We start from the raw sequence: 17,062 nt of genomic DNA, 5'->3' as shown, positions 1-17,062 counted from the left end.
CCTCCCCTCTCTCCATCTCTGTCTTACTTTTCACCCTTCCCTTTCTGCAAATCCATCCCCAGACAGACAACGGGGAAACTCCACAGGGACCCATCCATGTTCCCCCTGAACCCCATCTCCCTCCCCCTCTATTTCCCTCCTGAATCTCCCAGTTAGGCCCCTGGAAGAGATCCCGGGCAGCCTGAGCGCAGGGACTTGTCCCCGGGAATGCAAGATCAGATTATCCCTCCCTCAGGTGCATTCACAGCCCAGGGAGCAGATACTCCAGGGGGGGCTGTGACATCGGAAACTCCTGGGACCATTTGTGCAGAGTCACTTCCCTGCCCGTCCCCAGCACTTTCCCCACACATTCTCACAATCAGCTGGAATCTCCGGCTCAGGAGCTATTGTCGGCAGAGCCCGGGGCTGCCTCAGGGGGCTAGTTCCAGACAAAGTCCCCTCCTCGGCTGTTGATATAGGGAGCGCTGATGTCCCTGGCATAGCCACACTGCTGGGGAACCAGCAGCTGCTCACCAGGGCAGGGGTCCCAGGCCCAGATCACAGTGGAGGCAGCAGTGTTTGACCCCGAAAGATAAACAGAAAGAAACAGAGCTCGTGCTGCCAGGGGGGCTGGAACAATTTGTATAGTGGGGGGGGGGCTGAGACCCACTGAACGAAACTGAAACCCCTGTATATAATGGAAACCACTTCAAGCCAGGGGGTGCAGGAGCACCCCTACTTCCAGCACCTATGAGTGCAACCTCCCCCCTATGAGCAAGAACCCACCGTAGCCCTCTAAATCAGTGGTTCTCAAGCAGGGGTGTGTGTGCCCCAGGGGTACGCAGAAACAAACAAAAAACCAAGCAAACAAAGACTGTCTCCACCAGGATTTTAGGGGGAGATTTTCAAAGGCACAAATGGCACGTAGACAATGCCTTTTCAGATGCTGAAACTACTTGAAAATCAGAGAATGCAGGCCGTACTTCCGGAATGGGGGACTATATCCTGGAAAGTAGTGACTCAAAGGGATTTAGGGGTCACAGTGGACAAGCAACTCAACCTGAGCTCCCAGTGTGATGCTGTGGCAAAAAGGGCTTATGTGATCCTACAGGGGCGTAGGAGGTGATTTTACCCCTGTACGTGGCCTTGGTGAGACCACTATTGGAATCCTGTTTACAGGTCTGGGGTCCACATATTTAAAAAGGAGGCTGAAAAATTGGAGAAGGTGCAAAAAAAGAGCCACAGAAGTGATTCAAGGGCTGGAGAAAATGCCTTACTGTGAGAGCTGTAAAGAGCTGGTGCTGATTAGTTCACCAGGTGGAAGATCCAGAGATGTGTGCTGATTCAGTGCATGTAGGGAGAAAACATGGGGTACTAAAACGCTCTTTAATCGAGATGAATAAGGTATAACAAAAAACATACCTGGAAATTATAGCCAGACAAATACAGACGAGAAAAAAGAAAGCACAAATTTGTAAGAGGGAGTGTGATTAAGCATTGGAACAAACTACTGAGGATTCTGTATTTTTTTGGTATGTCTTCAAACTAAGACCGGAGGACTTTTTTGCAAGATATACTTCAGTCAAACCCAAGATATTGATCTCAATCTGGGGAGCAGTGAGTGAAATTCTCCAGCCTGAGCTGTAAAGCAGGTCACACTGGAGAAGTGTTATGATCCCTTCTGGCTTAAACTCTAAGGATTGATGAATGAATTAACCCCCTCCCTCCATGGGAATTAAACTCCTCCATGATCAACTTTCTCCCTGACATCTGAGATCCAAAGGGTTACCTCCATATTTAAGAAGACTCCCCCATTTAAAGAAACAGTGGCTCCCACGTGTTAATAGGAAAACCAGTCAGCTCTTAACCGACTGGTTTTTACTCCAGATAAAGCAGGATAAGGAGTTGGAGTTATTCCCCATTCTCTATGTGCGATCGGGTCTCTTTCCCTAAGCAGAATCCAGGGTGGCTAAAAAGCTCCGTCCTTTCTATTAATCCTACGGTGTTAACTCCTTGCCTTCCCACCCCTGCCTTCACGCCAAAGGACAACAAATGGGGTGAAACTGTGGCTATACGTTCTCTGCCAACAACAGGGCAGGGCAGGGGCACAGATGGGTAAGCGAAAGAAAAGATTGACTTGAGATTGTCCAATCCCATTTTCCCCCAGCCCAGCTGTTGCCCCCTCCCTGCTGCTACCCCCTCCAAAGTGCCACAGAAACTTCTGGCTCTAGCTCCCCACCCCTTCCCCTGCATGACCCTGGTCCCCTGGGACTGGCAGGGCCAGGGGATATACAGTTTTCTAGTTATTTATTGAGTCTTGATGTAAATTCCCCTCATCTTTTGCTGCTTTCTCTTATGATTATATATCGAATCAAAATCTCCACACATTCCGCTCTCCCTCTGTTTATAAAGGATGGATCTACAATCCCCTCACATGGTGCCCTTTTCCCTCTCCCATTATTCAATATTAATATCAAATCCCTTCAGATTTTGTCATTGTGACCTTTAATTCTCAAATATTGCTTTAGCACCTCCCACCCTCTGATTGGAGGGGCTCCCCACCACGGCACCAGTTGTCTCGGATGCCAGATGAGATGAGGCAGTGCAGAGCAAATGGGTAGGGTTGGGAAGAGAGCCCTGAAGTGTTCATGTGGCGGGAACACAGGAGCTGTTCTCTTCCAGCATGAGGGCACAGATGGACTGGAGGAGAGGAATGGCACAGCATGTGTCCCAGGTGGAAATTACACAGCCCAGTCCAGCCCTCTCCAACCACCCACCAGTGACCAACAAAATGTCCAGCCCATGCATTAGTCCTTTTCTGTCTTCCTTTTCCCTTCCCCTTTCTCTGCCAAAGCTACATCACCGCTGGCTTCCTGCTGGTTGTGTGACAGGCAGGACAGGGTAAATCAGTACTCTCTGTTCACTGATTGAATATGGGTAAGGAATGCCCCCAGATTTTCCTGCTTTTCTATTACGTTATGAAATATTCAGTGTAGTCTCTGTTTGAGCCCCATTTATCAAAGATTGATGTAAGGTCCCCTAAAAATGTTGCCACGTTTTCTGCCGTATTGCCCCCTGATCATGGGAAGACAGGCTTAAAATTATTCACAGTGAGAAATCTCTTGCGCTCAAATGGGACTCTTCACCATGCATAAAATGAAGCATTAGCCTAAATCTTTGAAGGACTGGGATCTAATTATCTATAATTGATTTAATATCCCCTCAGATGTTTGCCCCTTTTCTCTCATTATCCAATGTTAATGTCTCTCCTCTGATTTTCCCAACTTCCTCTCTCATTACATGTCGATCTAAAAACACTCCTAGCTCTTTCATTATTGAACCCGGATCTTAAATCTCCTCAAACTTTGCCATTTTTACCGCTAATGATTGAATATCAGCATAAAAATTTCCTCCAATTCTAGATTCTTCTCCACACCCATTCTTTTTTAATTACAGAGATTTCTCTTATTCTGTAGGAAAATTATAGGAGTCAGTACACCAGACAGGAGATATTCTGGTGGGGGGAGGACAGGAACTGAAGGTTGTTTGGTCATATCCTTGGATTTTAATTTTTTTGGACAGGACCTAGAGCAGGTATCTTGAAAATGTCACAAGATGCATGATCACTTACCAGAATAATCCTTTCTTACTTTATCTTTGCCTTTCCCTCCCCCTTTGCCATCAGATTTTAGTGTTCGAGCAGTGGGAAAATTATGAATAACATTCTGCATGGCTGGACCCCAGTGTGAGAGTCACAGGGTGAGAGGCAGAGGCAGAAATGGGGAAGGAAGTTACTGCCTGACCCTTGCGATGATGGGAAATACAGTCAGGAGGGGGAGAAAGCATATAATGGGAGGTGAGAACTGTTAACTCACTGCCCTGAGGGCAGAGACAGGAAATCTCCTATGAACATTGGGTGAAGGACTACGAATGACACTCCAAGGGGAGTGATGGGCGGGAGGGGTAGGGGTCATCCCCTATTCATAAGAGGACAAGGCAGTGCAGAGTTGAGGAGGAATCTTTGGACATCAACAGACTTGGCCAGCCCTGAAGTCCAGCCAACCCCATCACTGATTTGAGGATCACGATAACCCATCTGGTGACCCCCCTTGCCATCTACGGCATCAGCTTGAGTGGGAATGAGGGAGACACTCCCTGTCCTCTGGCTACCGTTCAACCTGAGCGCCCGGATTTCCTGTGCTTGGAACGTTTGTTGGGGTGACGGGATCCCGGCATCTCCCATGGATTCTCTGCACTTTTCTACCAACTCTGAAACTTGGCACTGGTGCGGGAGGGACTAGGGGACGCAGTTTGCTGGGCTGGGCACAGGGTTGGGAGGGACGTTCTATCTGATTTCTTACTTTGAAATAATAAAGTAGAATTTAGTTTCTCAAACTCCCAGAGCCCCTTGTCTTGAATAACTGAATAAAAAAGGCCTTGAAAGCCACCTGGGAAATCTCATTGAGGGGGGATTTCCCCTGTCTTGAGGACTGCAGATTCCCCAGCTGCCAGCTCTGTGGGGTTGCAGATCTTTCTGTGAGTCTGTGTGGGGGAAAATCCTCGTCTACAGGGGTAATCTGCCCCGACTGTCATTTCATTACGTGACATTGCTCCAACCCCTCCACCTTTCCCTCCAGGGTGGGTTGGAGGCAGAACGTGGCAGGAGTGTGGAGATCCAAGATTCCTATTGAAAATCCGGGTTTAGTATATGGGGAAGGGCAGAGGTGCCGACTACCTGAGTTTCCGAGGGGGGGAGGGGGCTCGATTCCCGCTTCGCCCCAGGCCCTGCCCCCACTCCACCCCTTCCTCCAAGCCCCTCCCCTGCCTCTTCCTGCCCCCTCCACCCCAGCCCCTCCTGCATGCCCCTGAACAGCTGATCACCAGCAGGCCGGAAGCGCTTGGGGGCAGGGAGGGGAGCTGATTGGCAGGGCTGCTGTGGGGTGCTGAGCACCCACTTTTTCCCCCCCACGTGCTCCAGGCCTGGAGCACCCACGGAGTCAGTGCCTATGGGGAAGGGGCTCTACACCTCCACCTGCAGCTTATGATGCTCTGAGAGGTGAGACATGGGCTGTGTTCCAGGGGAACTCCAGGGAACCTGTAACCTGAGCCCCACCACCCAGGGCTGAAGCCCTCGGGCTTTGGCTTCGGCCCTGGGCAGTGGGGCTCAGGCTTCCACCCCGGATCCCAGCAAGTCTCAGCCAGCCCTGGTGACCCCCTATCAAAGGGGGCCGCGACCCACTTTGGGGTCCTGACCCACCGTTCTGAGAACCGCTGCCTTAGTTAAAACAGCAGCAAAGACACTTAACTGGGGTGAACCGCTCAAATTCAACCCCTGGCTCCCCTACAGGCTTTCACGCCAGCTGCTGAGCAGAGTTAAAAGCTGAGTTGCCTTCTCTTCACTGCTATTTTAACCCAAACTAAGAACACCTTTTGGGGTTTTCTGCCAGGAAGGTAGCTTGCCAAAGGACCTCGCTTTCTCCTGAGGGCAAGGAAAGGCAGCAAGACAAAGCAGTTTTGTTGGGAGCACCCTCGCCTCCCCCACAAAAACTTGAGCAATATGTTACAGGCATGGCAACGCCCTGTCATTAACAAAGGGCTCAGTCCTTTTCTGGGAAGAAGGAAATGAAACAAATTCTCTCTGGCACTCGGAGTCATGGCTGCTGCCGATCCAGCAAAAGCTCTTGAGGATGAAGCTTCTTGTCCCATCTGCCTGGAGTATTTTAATGATCCGGTGACGCTAGACTGCGGGCACAATTTCTGCCAAGCCTGCATCACCCAGTGCTGGGGGAGATCAGATACAGACTACTTCTGCCCCTGCTGCATGGAGATCTTTCCCCAGGGGAACTTCCGAGCCAACAGGCAGCTGGGGACCCTCATAGACCTAATCATCCGACAGCTGAAGGATGAGCAACAACAGGCCAAGCTGGGAGGAGAGAGGGTGTGCTGGAAACACCAGGAGGCTCTGAGACTGTTCTGCGAGGAGGATCAAACCCCCATCTGCCTGGTGTGTGACAGATCCCGGGAACACAGAGCTCACGCTATAGTTCCCATTCAAGAGGCTGCCCAGGAGTACAAGGTGAGATGAAATCTGTCTAGTGTGGATCACTCGATGATGACCTGTTCTGTTCATTCCTTCTGGGGCACCTGGCATTGGCCACTGTCAGAAGACAGGACACTGGGCTAGATGGACCTTTGGTCTGACCCAGTTTGGCCATTCTTTTGTGACCGATTATAGCTGTATGTGGTGGTGGTGTAGCCGTGTTGGTCCTAGGATAATAGAGAGCCGAAGGCGTGAGGTGATCTCTTTCATTGGACCAACTCTTGCTGGCGAGAGACAAGCTTCCAAGAGTACGCAGACCTCTTCTTCAGAAGCTTGAAAGCTTGTCTCTCTTGCCAACAGTGGTTCTCAACCAGGGGTACGCAGAGGTCTTCCAGGGGGAACAGCAACTCATCTAGATATTTGCCTAGTTTTACAACAGGCTTCAGAAAAAGCACTAGCGAAGTCAGGACAAACTAAAATTTCAGACAGACAATGACTTGTTTATAGTGCTCTGTAGACAATACACTGAAATGTAAGGACAATATTTATATTCCAATGGATTATAGGGGAACAAGGAGAAAGTCAGCCCTTTTTCAGGACTAGTGGCTCTGACACTTTTGTATTTTCATGTCTGATTTTGTGAGCAGGTTGTTTTTAAGTGAGGTGAAACTTGGGGGTCCACCAGACAAATCAGCCTCCTGAAAGGGGTACGGTAGTCTGGACAGGTTGAGACAGGTTTTGTTGTTGTTGTCTACAACAAAAGATATTACCTCACCCACCTTGTCTCTCAGATTATAGCTGGGAAGTTAACAGATGTCTGCTGTAAGGAGGAATGGGGTGTGTGTGTGTCACTTTGGTTCCCTGTGTTGTGGAATTCAGAACTAGGATGGAGTGACGGGATGGTCAGAACCCAAGTGTTTGTTACTGGAAATGAGAACATCCCCAAAGGGCAACTGAAGTTTCATCCCACAAACCAGACCACAGAGCTACTGGTCTGGGTCACGTTTTCCAGTTGTTCTCACTAAGTGTCTTTAAACAGGGAGGAGGGGAGGAGCCCCACAAACTTCTGATCTCCAATTCTTTCAGGAGCAAATCTGGAGGCGGCTGGATGTTTTGGAGAAGGGGAAAGAAGAGATTCTAGCTCTCATAGCGTGTGAGGAAGAGCAAAGCCAGGAACTACTGGTAACTGCCACTGGTATCCTGTAGCCAGGAAATTCACACAGGGAAGTTCCCATGTGAGAAGATGAAGGATGATTCAGTGGTTAGGATGCTAAGCCTGGAATACAGTAGAGCTGGGTTCATTGACCTGCTCTGCCCCAACTCCCTGGGTGGTTTTGGACAAGTTATTGAGTAGCTCTGTACCTCAGTTTACAAATCTATAGCCTGGGGAGAATAGAACTTCCCTGTTCTGGGAGGGGAGTGGCATCTAGTGGGTAAAGCAGGGGAGGTCTGGGAGTTAGGACTCCTGGGTTCATTTTTAGCTGCAGAGGGGAACAGTGTTTTGTGGCTAGAAAGCACGCGAGCTGGGAGTCAGGACTCCTGGGTTCCATCCTTACAGGAGTACTGTGAACATAAATACAACAAAGACTGTGTGTTCTTCAAATACTACAGTGATGGCAACCGTATAAGTAAATTGTGACATTGAAGCACTAAGGATGGGTTGCCTATAGATATTAAATATTTCCTCTTTGTAAAGCAAAGATCATCTTTTGCTTTAAAGGAACTGAGACTGATCCAGGAAATGGAGAACGAGGGGAAAGGGTTTTCTTGAAATATCTGAATCATATTCATTAAACAGTGACTGGTTATCTCAGTTTTCAGAGGCCCAGTTTGAGACAAAGAGGAACATAAATTCCATTTTTCTTCCTTGCAAGTTACTTTTACAATTACCCTGAAGAACACTTCAGACATTGGACAGTTTGCATGACTCTCTCTCTCTATGTTCCCGGTCTTTCCCTGTCCATCACAGAGACAAATAGAAATTGACAGGGAGACGATGGAGTATCGGTTTGAGAAACTGCAGACATTCCTGCAAGAACAAGAGCGCCTCTTGCTGGTCTGGCTGGACGAACTGGAGAAAGAGGTCACCGCCAGAAAGGATGAAAACATCCGCCGACTCACTGAGGAGGTTTCCCGTCTCAACACCCTGATCGGGCAGATGGAGGAGAAGTGCGAGCAGCCCGCGAGTGAATTCATGCAGGTGAGACTGTGCGAGAGACACCCCAGGCTCCGGTGCAAGGAATGGAGGGCTCCCGAAGCCACCGTGGCAGGGCCCCGGGCATCACTGATCCCAAAAGCACTCTGCATCTGCACAGCCCAAAAGGGAAATGATTTGGTTCTTTGAGGGCAGAAAAATCTTCCTTTGTCCTGAAATGGAGGGGAAAAAAATTCCCCCCAAGGCCAAACCCCAAACTCTGGTCTCCACCAGAGAGCCCCTGATGGGAACTGAGAGATGAAGTCCTGCAGGGAGCTGCCTTCAGGGAGTATGGATCCAGAATGCAGAGACTGGGCATCAGACTGATTGTGATGCAAAGCGAGTCCCCTCCAGAGCGGGGTCGTGGGTACCCAGCATATGGCACTGAGCTCCTGTTTCTCTCTCTCTCCCCTCTAGGATGTCAGAAGCACTTTGAGCAGGTAGGCCGCTCCTTCTCACTCTCCCTCATGCTTCCCGATGCTGGGAAGGGGCTCAGGCACCAGGAGAGGGAAATGTGTCCTCAGGGCCCAGCAGAGAGAGCGTGGGACGGTCTCCCCGTGCAGCTACTAACCTTCCCTCCATCCCCAACGTCCTGGGGCTGCTGCCATTTCCCCAGAGTCCAGACCGGCCCAGACCTTAGTGTCAGGTGACTCTGAGAACTCAGCTCCAGTCCCATCCGTTCTCCCTGGTGCCTACACTGGGCCATCAGCTGGGAACACCGTGTGTGTGTGTCTGTCTGTCTCTCTAGATGTGAGATGGGGACGTTCCAGGCTCCAGCACCTGCTTCTCCTGAACTGAAATGGAGACTCTGGTTGTTTTCTCAAAATTTCGCTTTCCTCCAGGATGCGCTGAGGAAGCTGAAAGGTAACAGAGAGATCGAAAAGTTCAGGAGGTGTGAGAGCGTTTACACAGGGGCTGATCTAATTCGGATTTCACTGACAGCTGGTTTCACAGCATCCTAATTCTAGTGACTCCGGTTGGGTTAGTCTTGATTAACACCCGTGGGGGAAATCAGCCCCAGGGTCACTTTCTTGTTGGGTGAGAATGAAAGAGCTAAACCACCCTAAATGTGTGTAGCCTTTTATTTTACTTACAGTGAATTTAGTAACGTGGGATTACACCGCCGTAGGTTAGGCTCTGGTGGCTACAGTGTTAAGCTTAACAGAGTGAAAGTCACCTCTGCTACTTGCTTCAGATTTAGAGTCTCTAGGAACACGTAATGACCCAGGGCAGTGACCACACAGACATTCACAAGTACAAGGTCTAGTCTGTTTTACAAGTTTTATTAAAGTTACCATTAAAGTTATGAGTACCCAGGCATATAGAAATTCCATACAGACCTATGCACAAGTTACAAACATAGTTATACTCACATCCTCCTCGATAGTGTTAGGGTCTGATGGGTCTCTCATGGACTGATCGTCAGTGGAGCGATGGCTCCTGCTGGAGTTTCCCAGAGGGAGCTCAATTTTCCTAATGTAGGCAACCCCCTTTTTATAATGTGATTCTTTCTTTACCTCATTAGCATTTCTGCACATCATGCACTCTGCGGTTAGAAAAATGTGACCACCAAGTATCTTGTAAGCAAAAAATTACTTTTACTGTTAATTTTTTGCAATATCACTCATCTTTTCCCGTAACCTTAGGGAATCAGGTTATTCTTTGGTCACTTACTTATATCAGCATTCCTTAACTCTATGGCCTAGTATGGTTAAGCTAAAGTCTGAGAGGCCTGAGCTGGTAGGCCTTGTGTTTCAGCCCTACTTACTTAGATAAAACATAATTATCCCTTCTAACTACTAATCAATCTATCTTATACATCTATAATCCTACAATTTAACTCTAATATACAATGATTATATATAACATGTTAGTTATACCATCACACAATAAATGAACAATAAACTAAAATCACTGGCTACATGCTGTTTCTTAACTAGCCATATAAAATTCTAAGTCACTAGAAAGATCTGACTGTGGGTTTTCTGACCAGCCCCTCATTCCCCTCTTGTGACTAAGTTCATGATAGTCATTGACAAAATCTGATTTCCTCTCCGTGCTCTTCTTCCTTTAGTGAATCTGTTGCCTGAACCGAAACCGGAAAGAGGTAAATTTCTAAGGGGTCGTTGGGAGACTGGCATTATTGATGGGACTGTTTTCCTGATGTGAGGAGAACACGTTTGGTTTGGGACAACAGAAGCAGCAGGAATCAAATTAATTGCTGGAGTCAGGGCTACAAAAAGGACCTCACACTGCCAGAGCCTCTAGGAAGTTCTGTCATTGGAGATTTTTAAGAGCAGGTTGGATAGACACCTGTCAGGGATGGTCTACATAATGCTTGGTCCTGCCTTGAGTGCAGGGGACTGGAGTAGAAGACCTGTTGAGGTCCTTTCCAGTCCTACTATTCTGTGATTCTATGCAATGCCCACTGCAGGGAGTTATTACTAGGTACTATGGTATTGTCAATGCCTGTGATTTTAATCTCAAGTCTCATGATGTCAGTGTTTGGTTTTTTTTTGTTTTGTTTTGTTTTAAAGACCCAGCTCTTGGACTCAAGTGATTATGGGAAAATCTCACTTTCATTTACTATTTTTAAAAAAACATCTAGCCCTTGTGGCTGCAGAGAACACCCTCCTCCCCAAAAACATGACCACTGGGCATCTTAAAGGCTCAGAAAGAAGGAGAAAGATAGCAAAAACCCAATGATTATTTTAAAAGAAAATCCATTTGATTGGGGTTGGGCTGATTCATAATGTCTACATGCTTGGGTTTGGTGATGCTTCCAGACAGACAGGGCCCACCTTACGACTGACTCAGTCACTGTTTAACAATCAGATCGGACGGGTGACTAAATTTTATCTGTGATTTGAAGGACAGAAGTTGATCAGAGCAGAAAAATGCATGAGGGGGGGAATTAAAAATAGGCTTGGAGAGGGGCTGTAACAAATTACTGCAAGTAGCCACAAGATGGCAGCAGAACCTAAGGGATGAGCCACAGGCCCTTGCTGTGCTGTATGTTAAAGCAAACCTTGCCCCAGGGCTGAGCTCTGCCTCTAACACGGATTTTTTTCATCCTCTCTCTCTGTGCAGCTGAAGTGACACTGGATCCAGACACGGCAAATCCCTGGCTCGCCATGTCCGCAGATGGCAAAAGCGTGCACTGGGGAGTCGCCCGGCAGGATCTGCCCGACCATCCCGAGAGATTTGATCCTGCTCCCTGCGTGCTGGCCTCTAAGGGCTTTGACTCTGGGAGGCATTTCTGGGAGGTGGAAGTTGGAGAAGGGGCAGTCTGGGTTGTGGGAGTAGCCCTGGAGTCTGTTAAGAGGAAAGGAGTGAGCAGGTTTACACTGGAGCAGAGGATCTGGGCTGTGCGGAAATACTGGGAACGGCATTGGGCACTCACCTACCCTGAAACTCCTTTGTATCTACATGGGGTCCCTAGGAGGATCCGGATTTATGTGGACTATGAAGGGGGGTTGGTGGCGTTTTATGATGCTGGCAACGAGGCCCCGATCTTCACTTTCCAACCAGCCCCTTTTGTTGGGGAGAAAATCTGCCCTTTCTTTGAGCTGCTGAGTACAGGCTCCCAGATCAAACTGTGCCCCTGAGTCACAGGATAAACCATCCTTGATTGGCCTTGGTCCTACATATGTTAGTAATAGTGCTTTTCCATAGAAGCATCAAGGAGTCAGGTGGCACCTTAAAGACTAACAGATTTATTTGGACATAAGCTTTCGTGGGCTAGAACCCACTTCATCAGATACATGGAGTGAAAATTACAGATGCAGGCATTATTATACTGACACGTGAAGAGAAGGGAGTTACCTCACAAGTGGAGAACCAGTGTTGACAGGGCCAATTCGATCAGGGTTCAATTCAATTCCATAGAAGCAGTCATTGTGGTTGCCTCAGGGATGGTTTTGTTGCCAGCGGGGGAGAAGATGGTCCTCAGAATGATAAATGAGAAGCTGGTGAAGTAAACAATCAGTTAGGATGTGCTCGGCACTATGAGAGAAGTTTGGAGGAGCCCTGGCATGCAGATCACAGGGGGAGATTTAAAGATGAATATCTACATGTTCACAGTATGTTAGCACCTAGAGGTCCCAAATAAAATCAGGGCCCCATTGTGTCGGGCGCTCCACAGACACACAGCGAGAGACAGCCCCTGCCCCAGCTGAGATCAGGGATCCATTGTACAGAGTATGAAACAGTCTATGCCAGTGGTTTTCAAACTTTTGTACTGGTGACCCGTTTCACACAGCAAGCCTCCGAGTCCGACCCCCCCCCCCTTATAAATTAAAAACACTTTTTAATATATTTAACACCATTATAAATGCCTGAGGCAAAGCAGGGTTTGGGGTGGAGGCTGACAGCTTGTGACCCCCTCCATGTAATAACTTCACGACCCCCTGAGGGGTGCCAACCCCCAGCTTGAGAACCCCTGGTCTATGCCCTGAAGAGTCTGCAATCAACAACATAAAGAGTGGGGGAAAGGCCATTTGTTAGATGGGGCACCATCTTCTACCTTAGATACTTATCTGGACCCCCCATTCTCTCATTGCAATGGAGCTACACTGATTTACACCAGTTGGGGACCTGCCCTTTAACTTCTATCTGTGGTACTTATGGGGACCCCCTTACAATACTACCTGAGCACGTCACAACATTTAATGCACTTATCCTCAGAGAACCCGTCCTTTAGAGAAGTGAAAATATCCCCATTTTACTGAGGTAGAACTGAGGCAGAGCTATATTTCACTACGCAGGGACATTGACTGGCAGGACTACACCAGCGTGGATGCTTTATTCCTGAATAAAAGTGATTTTATTTTGCTTCCCCAAACAATTACACCTCTGTGGTCCTGTCAGTCCATTTCACCACCCTGACAAGCCTGGAGTCGCTTGCCCAAGGTCAGACACATAGTCTATGAGAGAGCAGAGAACTGATCCCAGGTCTCCCTAGACTAATGCCCTGACCATCAGTGCACCCCATCTCTCCGAGCAATTAAGTGACTTTTCATACATAGAGGGAAACCTGGAGCAGGGCTAAGCCCTGAACCCAGATGCACTGCCTTGACTACAGAACCATCCTCTCTCTTGCTATATTTTTTCCCCTTCCTATAACTAAGCTTCCCTTTTGCATTCTACTCTTAAATTTACATCTTGCTAAATGGAAGCAGAGGGAGGCATTTCTCTACGAATTTATTACCTAATAAACATTGCATTGGCATAGAATTTTTGAATGTTTGGTGGCTATTTATTTGGGAGGAGAGGAAGAGCAAAGCATCATTTGGTCTTATATAAATAAAGGTTCAGACGGGAGAACACAGTACAGGAGTAACTGCACCAGTCCAGGTGGGAGGGCGTACTGCACTCTGTAGCAAAGCGGCTCAGACCCATAACCCTCCAGCAACCCCTGCTTCCTAAGACCCTCACCTTTGCTGATAAGGATTCACAGATGGTGCTTTAGGGACCTCATCCCCCCTCCCCCGCTAGCCTGATCTAAGATCTCATTCAGCTCCATCTTCTGCTCACATAAGCACAAAGCACAGAAACCCCCCGTTAGAGGAGCATGGGTAGAACTTCAGCATTGCCCCTGCTTTCCCCTTTCTAGACATAAGGCACACCTACTGAGAGCAGCAATCCTTCATCCTCACATAATCACAGATGGGCAGAGCCGAGCCCTTTTATACTCCTCTGGGCTGAAACCCGCCCCTTCTATTGTGATAAGTGAAATAATAGAATTAATAGGATGCACAAGAATCCCTTTTGTCCTGTGGAAATAGGGGATTTTGATTCCCATCTTTGGACCAGAAAGGCTGGGTGTATTTCTTGGGTTTCTGTCAAAGTGAGTTGAATTGACACAAAATTAAATGGATTTCTTTGCTCTGCACGCTGATCCTATTTCAAGGACTTCTCAAAAGCAAGCACCAGAAGGCTTTTCTTTTTAATTCAATGTTAAAACAAATTGTCCTCATCTGCGGGGCAGAGACGTGCCTGCTGAGTTTATCATTTATAGAGTCAGCCACGAGCCTGAGAGAGTAGTGTGTCCTACAGTGAGTACGCTCACATCACCATCTACTATTCTTAAACAGGACATTAGCAGACTGCTCAATACAAAGAATAGCAAAGTTAACTGCTTGTAAAAAGCCAAATGAAGAAAATTTCAGTCCCTCATTTCTTCAGCTTCTTCCATCCTCACCTCTGTTGGGGACACTGGGGCATAGCCACTAGGTAACTCGAGGGGATGGAAGACCACGAGTGTCAATGAAGCCCCCTCGCACTAGGCCCAAGTGTCCTTGCCCCCCCCCCCCCCTTGCCTGGAGGCACTCGCAGCAGTTATGCTGAGGATCTGCAACAATATGTTGCAAAAAGAAAAGGAGTACTTGTGGCACCTTAGAGACTAACCAATTTATTTGAGCATAAGCTTATGCTCAAATAAATTGGTTAGTCTCTAAGGTGCCACAAGTACTCCTTTTCTTTTTGCGAATACAGACTAACACAGCTGTTACTCTGAAACAATATGTTGCAGAGTCAGACTGCCTGAAACTAAGCAAGGGCAAACAGAGCAGATATGGAAGAACAATGCTGAATAAAGCAGCTTTATGTACAGTTTAAAAAATGATACCGAGAACAAGGGAACTAGCTGGGCTGGCTATATGGATACTTAGGGCAGCTTGCTACTGGATAAGTATGCTGAAGAAAGGATGTATAAAAGCCTGTGTAACTTCCTGCTCTGTGTACAGGATTTGAGATTCTATTCTCCCTGTATCTTTTTGCAGCTGCAAATAAACTTTTCTGCTTCTCCACCCCATTGTGATTATTGGGTGTAGCACACCAGGTAGCGAACCAACCCCAGCTGTTGTGTAGCCTCTTGGCACTGGGTGCCGGCAACACCTCCAAGGGGATAAACAAACAAACTTACATAGCACCCCCAAAAAACCTTTACAAGAAAATACAAAATTTAAGGGAATAGTATTTGTTTTATGAAATTTTCATTCAAATTGTTCCTACTTTTAAAGCCACTAATTATCATCATATCTTTCTGTACAAGTTTGCAGAGCAATTTTTCAGAGGAAAGACAGGTAGCTCTTAAAGTGGCCTTTAAGTCTGATTACTTAAAAAAGTAATTAATCTCTAATCTACAGAAACAAGAAACTTTACTTAAATCTGGTATATTTAGTAACAACCTTGGTACCTTCAGACACAGCATGTTTTGCCTGGTCTCCAGGCAGTGATAAGGTCAGAACTATCTGAATCTCCCTGGAGCAAATAGTTAAAAAGCTTGTTGCACAGAGCCCAACACAACACTGCTACAACTATGCATTCGAATAGGTTAATCACAGAAAAATTCCTGAAGTCCACAGTTCTAAAAGAAATACTAGCATTAGGGCAATCCTACTTCAAGACCTCATACACGTAAATAAGCTTAAGATTCTTTCCTACTCCTCCTTTGCTTTTTATCATCTTTTTTCCTCTAATCAGCAACAAACCCCCTCAAGCTCTCCTTAGAAACCACACATACCCCCACAACCCCTTTTTTAACTAAACATGAAAGGACTCACATGTCCTCCTTATAATGCCTATAGTCGGACCTGAGTGAGGACCTAGATAGCCTGCTCCTCCCCCTCCCCTCGGCTAGCACTGACCCCAACCTTGTTCAAGTCAACACAGAACAACCCCCCCCTTTGCTACGGCGATATGCAAATTAAGGATTCCAACATTCCACTTTTCATTGGCTCCCTTGGGAAACCAATCAAATAGCGGGAATGTTTGAAAGAAAACAGAAAACATGGAGAAGTGACTTTGCGCCCACTATTAATTAGAAGCTATTGCTTAGATTGTGAACTCCCAGGAGTAAGGCTGGTGTATTCCTACAGCGCCTAGCACAGTGGGGCTTCATTCCTGAGTGGGGTTTGTTTGATACCGCAATACAACTCGATATTTGTTAAAATAATCCTTCAATTTAATCCTTTATCCATTCATAAGGTGTCTATACTATAGACCAGTGGCTCTCAACCTTTCCAGTCTATTGCCCCCCTTTCAGGAGTCTGGTTTATCTTGCCTACCCCCAAGTTTTCACTTCACTTCAAAACTACTGGCTTACAAAATCAGACATGAAAATACAAAAGTGTCACAGCCACTAGTCCTGAAAAAGTGTTGACTTTCTCGTTTGTACCAATTATAAAATAAATCAGTCGGAATATAAATATTATACTTACATTTCAGTGTTTAGTCTATAAAGCAGGCTAAACAAGTCCTTGACTGTCTGAAATTTTAGTTTGTCCTGACTTCGCTAGCGCTTTTTATGTAGCTGTTATAAAACTAGGCAAATACCTAGATGAGTTGCTGTACCCCCTGGAAGATCTGCATACCCCTGGTTGAGAACCACTGCTGTAGACCACTATGGGGGAGAAGGGGCATGGTGGTTGTGGACTATTTCACACAATGTCCCTTCTCCATTCCTGTTCAAATCAGAGTCCCTGTCATAATAAAGCAGGGTGGGGAAGAGAAGTGCGTGGCCCAGAAAAGGCCCTTTGAAGAAGGCCACATCGCTCAAGAAGCGGGAGCAGAAGCTTAAGAGGAAGAACAAAGCAACGAAGAAAAAAAGCCAGGAAGAAACTAAAGGACCTTGTAAAACCAGGAGCCACTTCTGTATTTCTTATGCAGTGGGAAGCATCTAGGGAAAGTCCTCAGAGTCATACTATTGATTCACCGTAAAGAAAGAATCGGAAGGCTCTTTTAAGAGCGAATCCACAACGTTCTCAAGATGAGCTTTAGCAGAGATGTCCCCGGTTTTGTTTGATTTCATTGCACGTGTATCGAGCCCAAATCCCGTGTGTGAGATC

General features: G+C 47.2%; 1 protein-coding gene across 1 annotated transcript; it reads left to right on the top strand.

Annotated features, from left to right (window-relative positions):
- Positions 1–5,632: 5,632 nt before the first annotated feature.
- Positions 5,633–13,416, top strand: LOC125621576 (zinc finger protein RFP). Its single transcript, XM_048818624.2, has 7 exons — positions 5,633–6,055; positions 7,106–7,201; positions 7,989–8,219; positions 8,631–8,653; positions 8,962–9,077; positions 10,288–10,320; positions 11,304–13,416. Exons 1-7 carry the CDS (start codon positions 5,633–5,635, stop codon positions 11,819–11,821), a joined length of 1,440 nt encoding a protein of 479 aa, XP_048674581.2. The 3' UTR covers positions 11,822–13,416.
- The last annotated feature ends 3,646 nt before the right edge of the window (positions 13,417–17,062 follow it).

Source organism: Caretta caretta, chromosome 14 (assembly GCF_965140235.1).
Source record: "Caretta caretta isolate rCarCar2 chromosome 14, rCarCar1.hap1, whole genome shotgun sequence".
NCBI classification, from domain to species: domain Eukaryota; kingdom Metazoa; phylum Chordata; order Testudines; family Cheloniidae; genus Caretta; species Caretta caretta.
The sequence above is the reverse complement of the archived record's forward strand: the minus strand, read 5'-3'. Positions and strand labels throughout refer to the sequence as shown.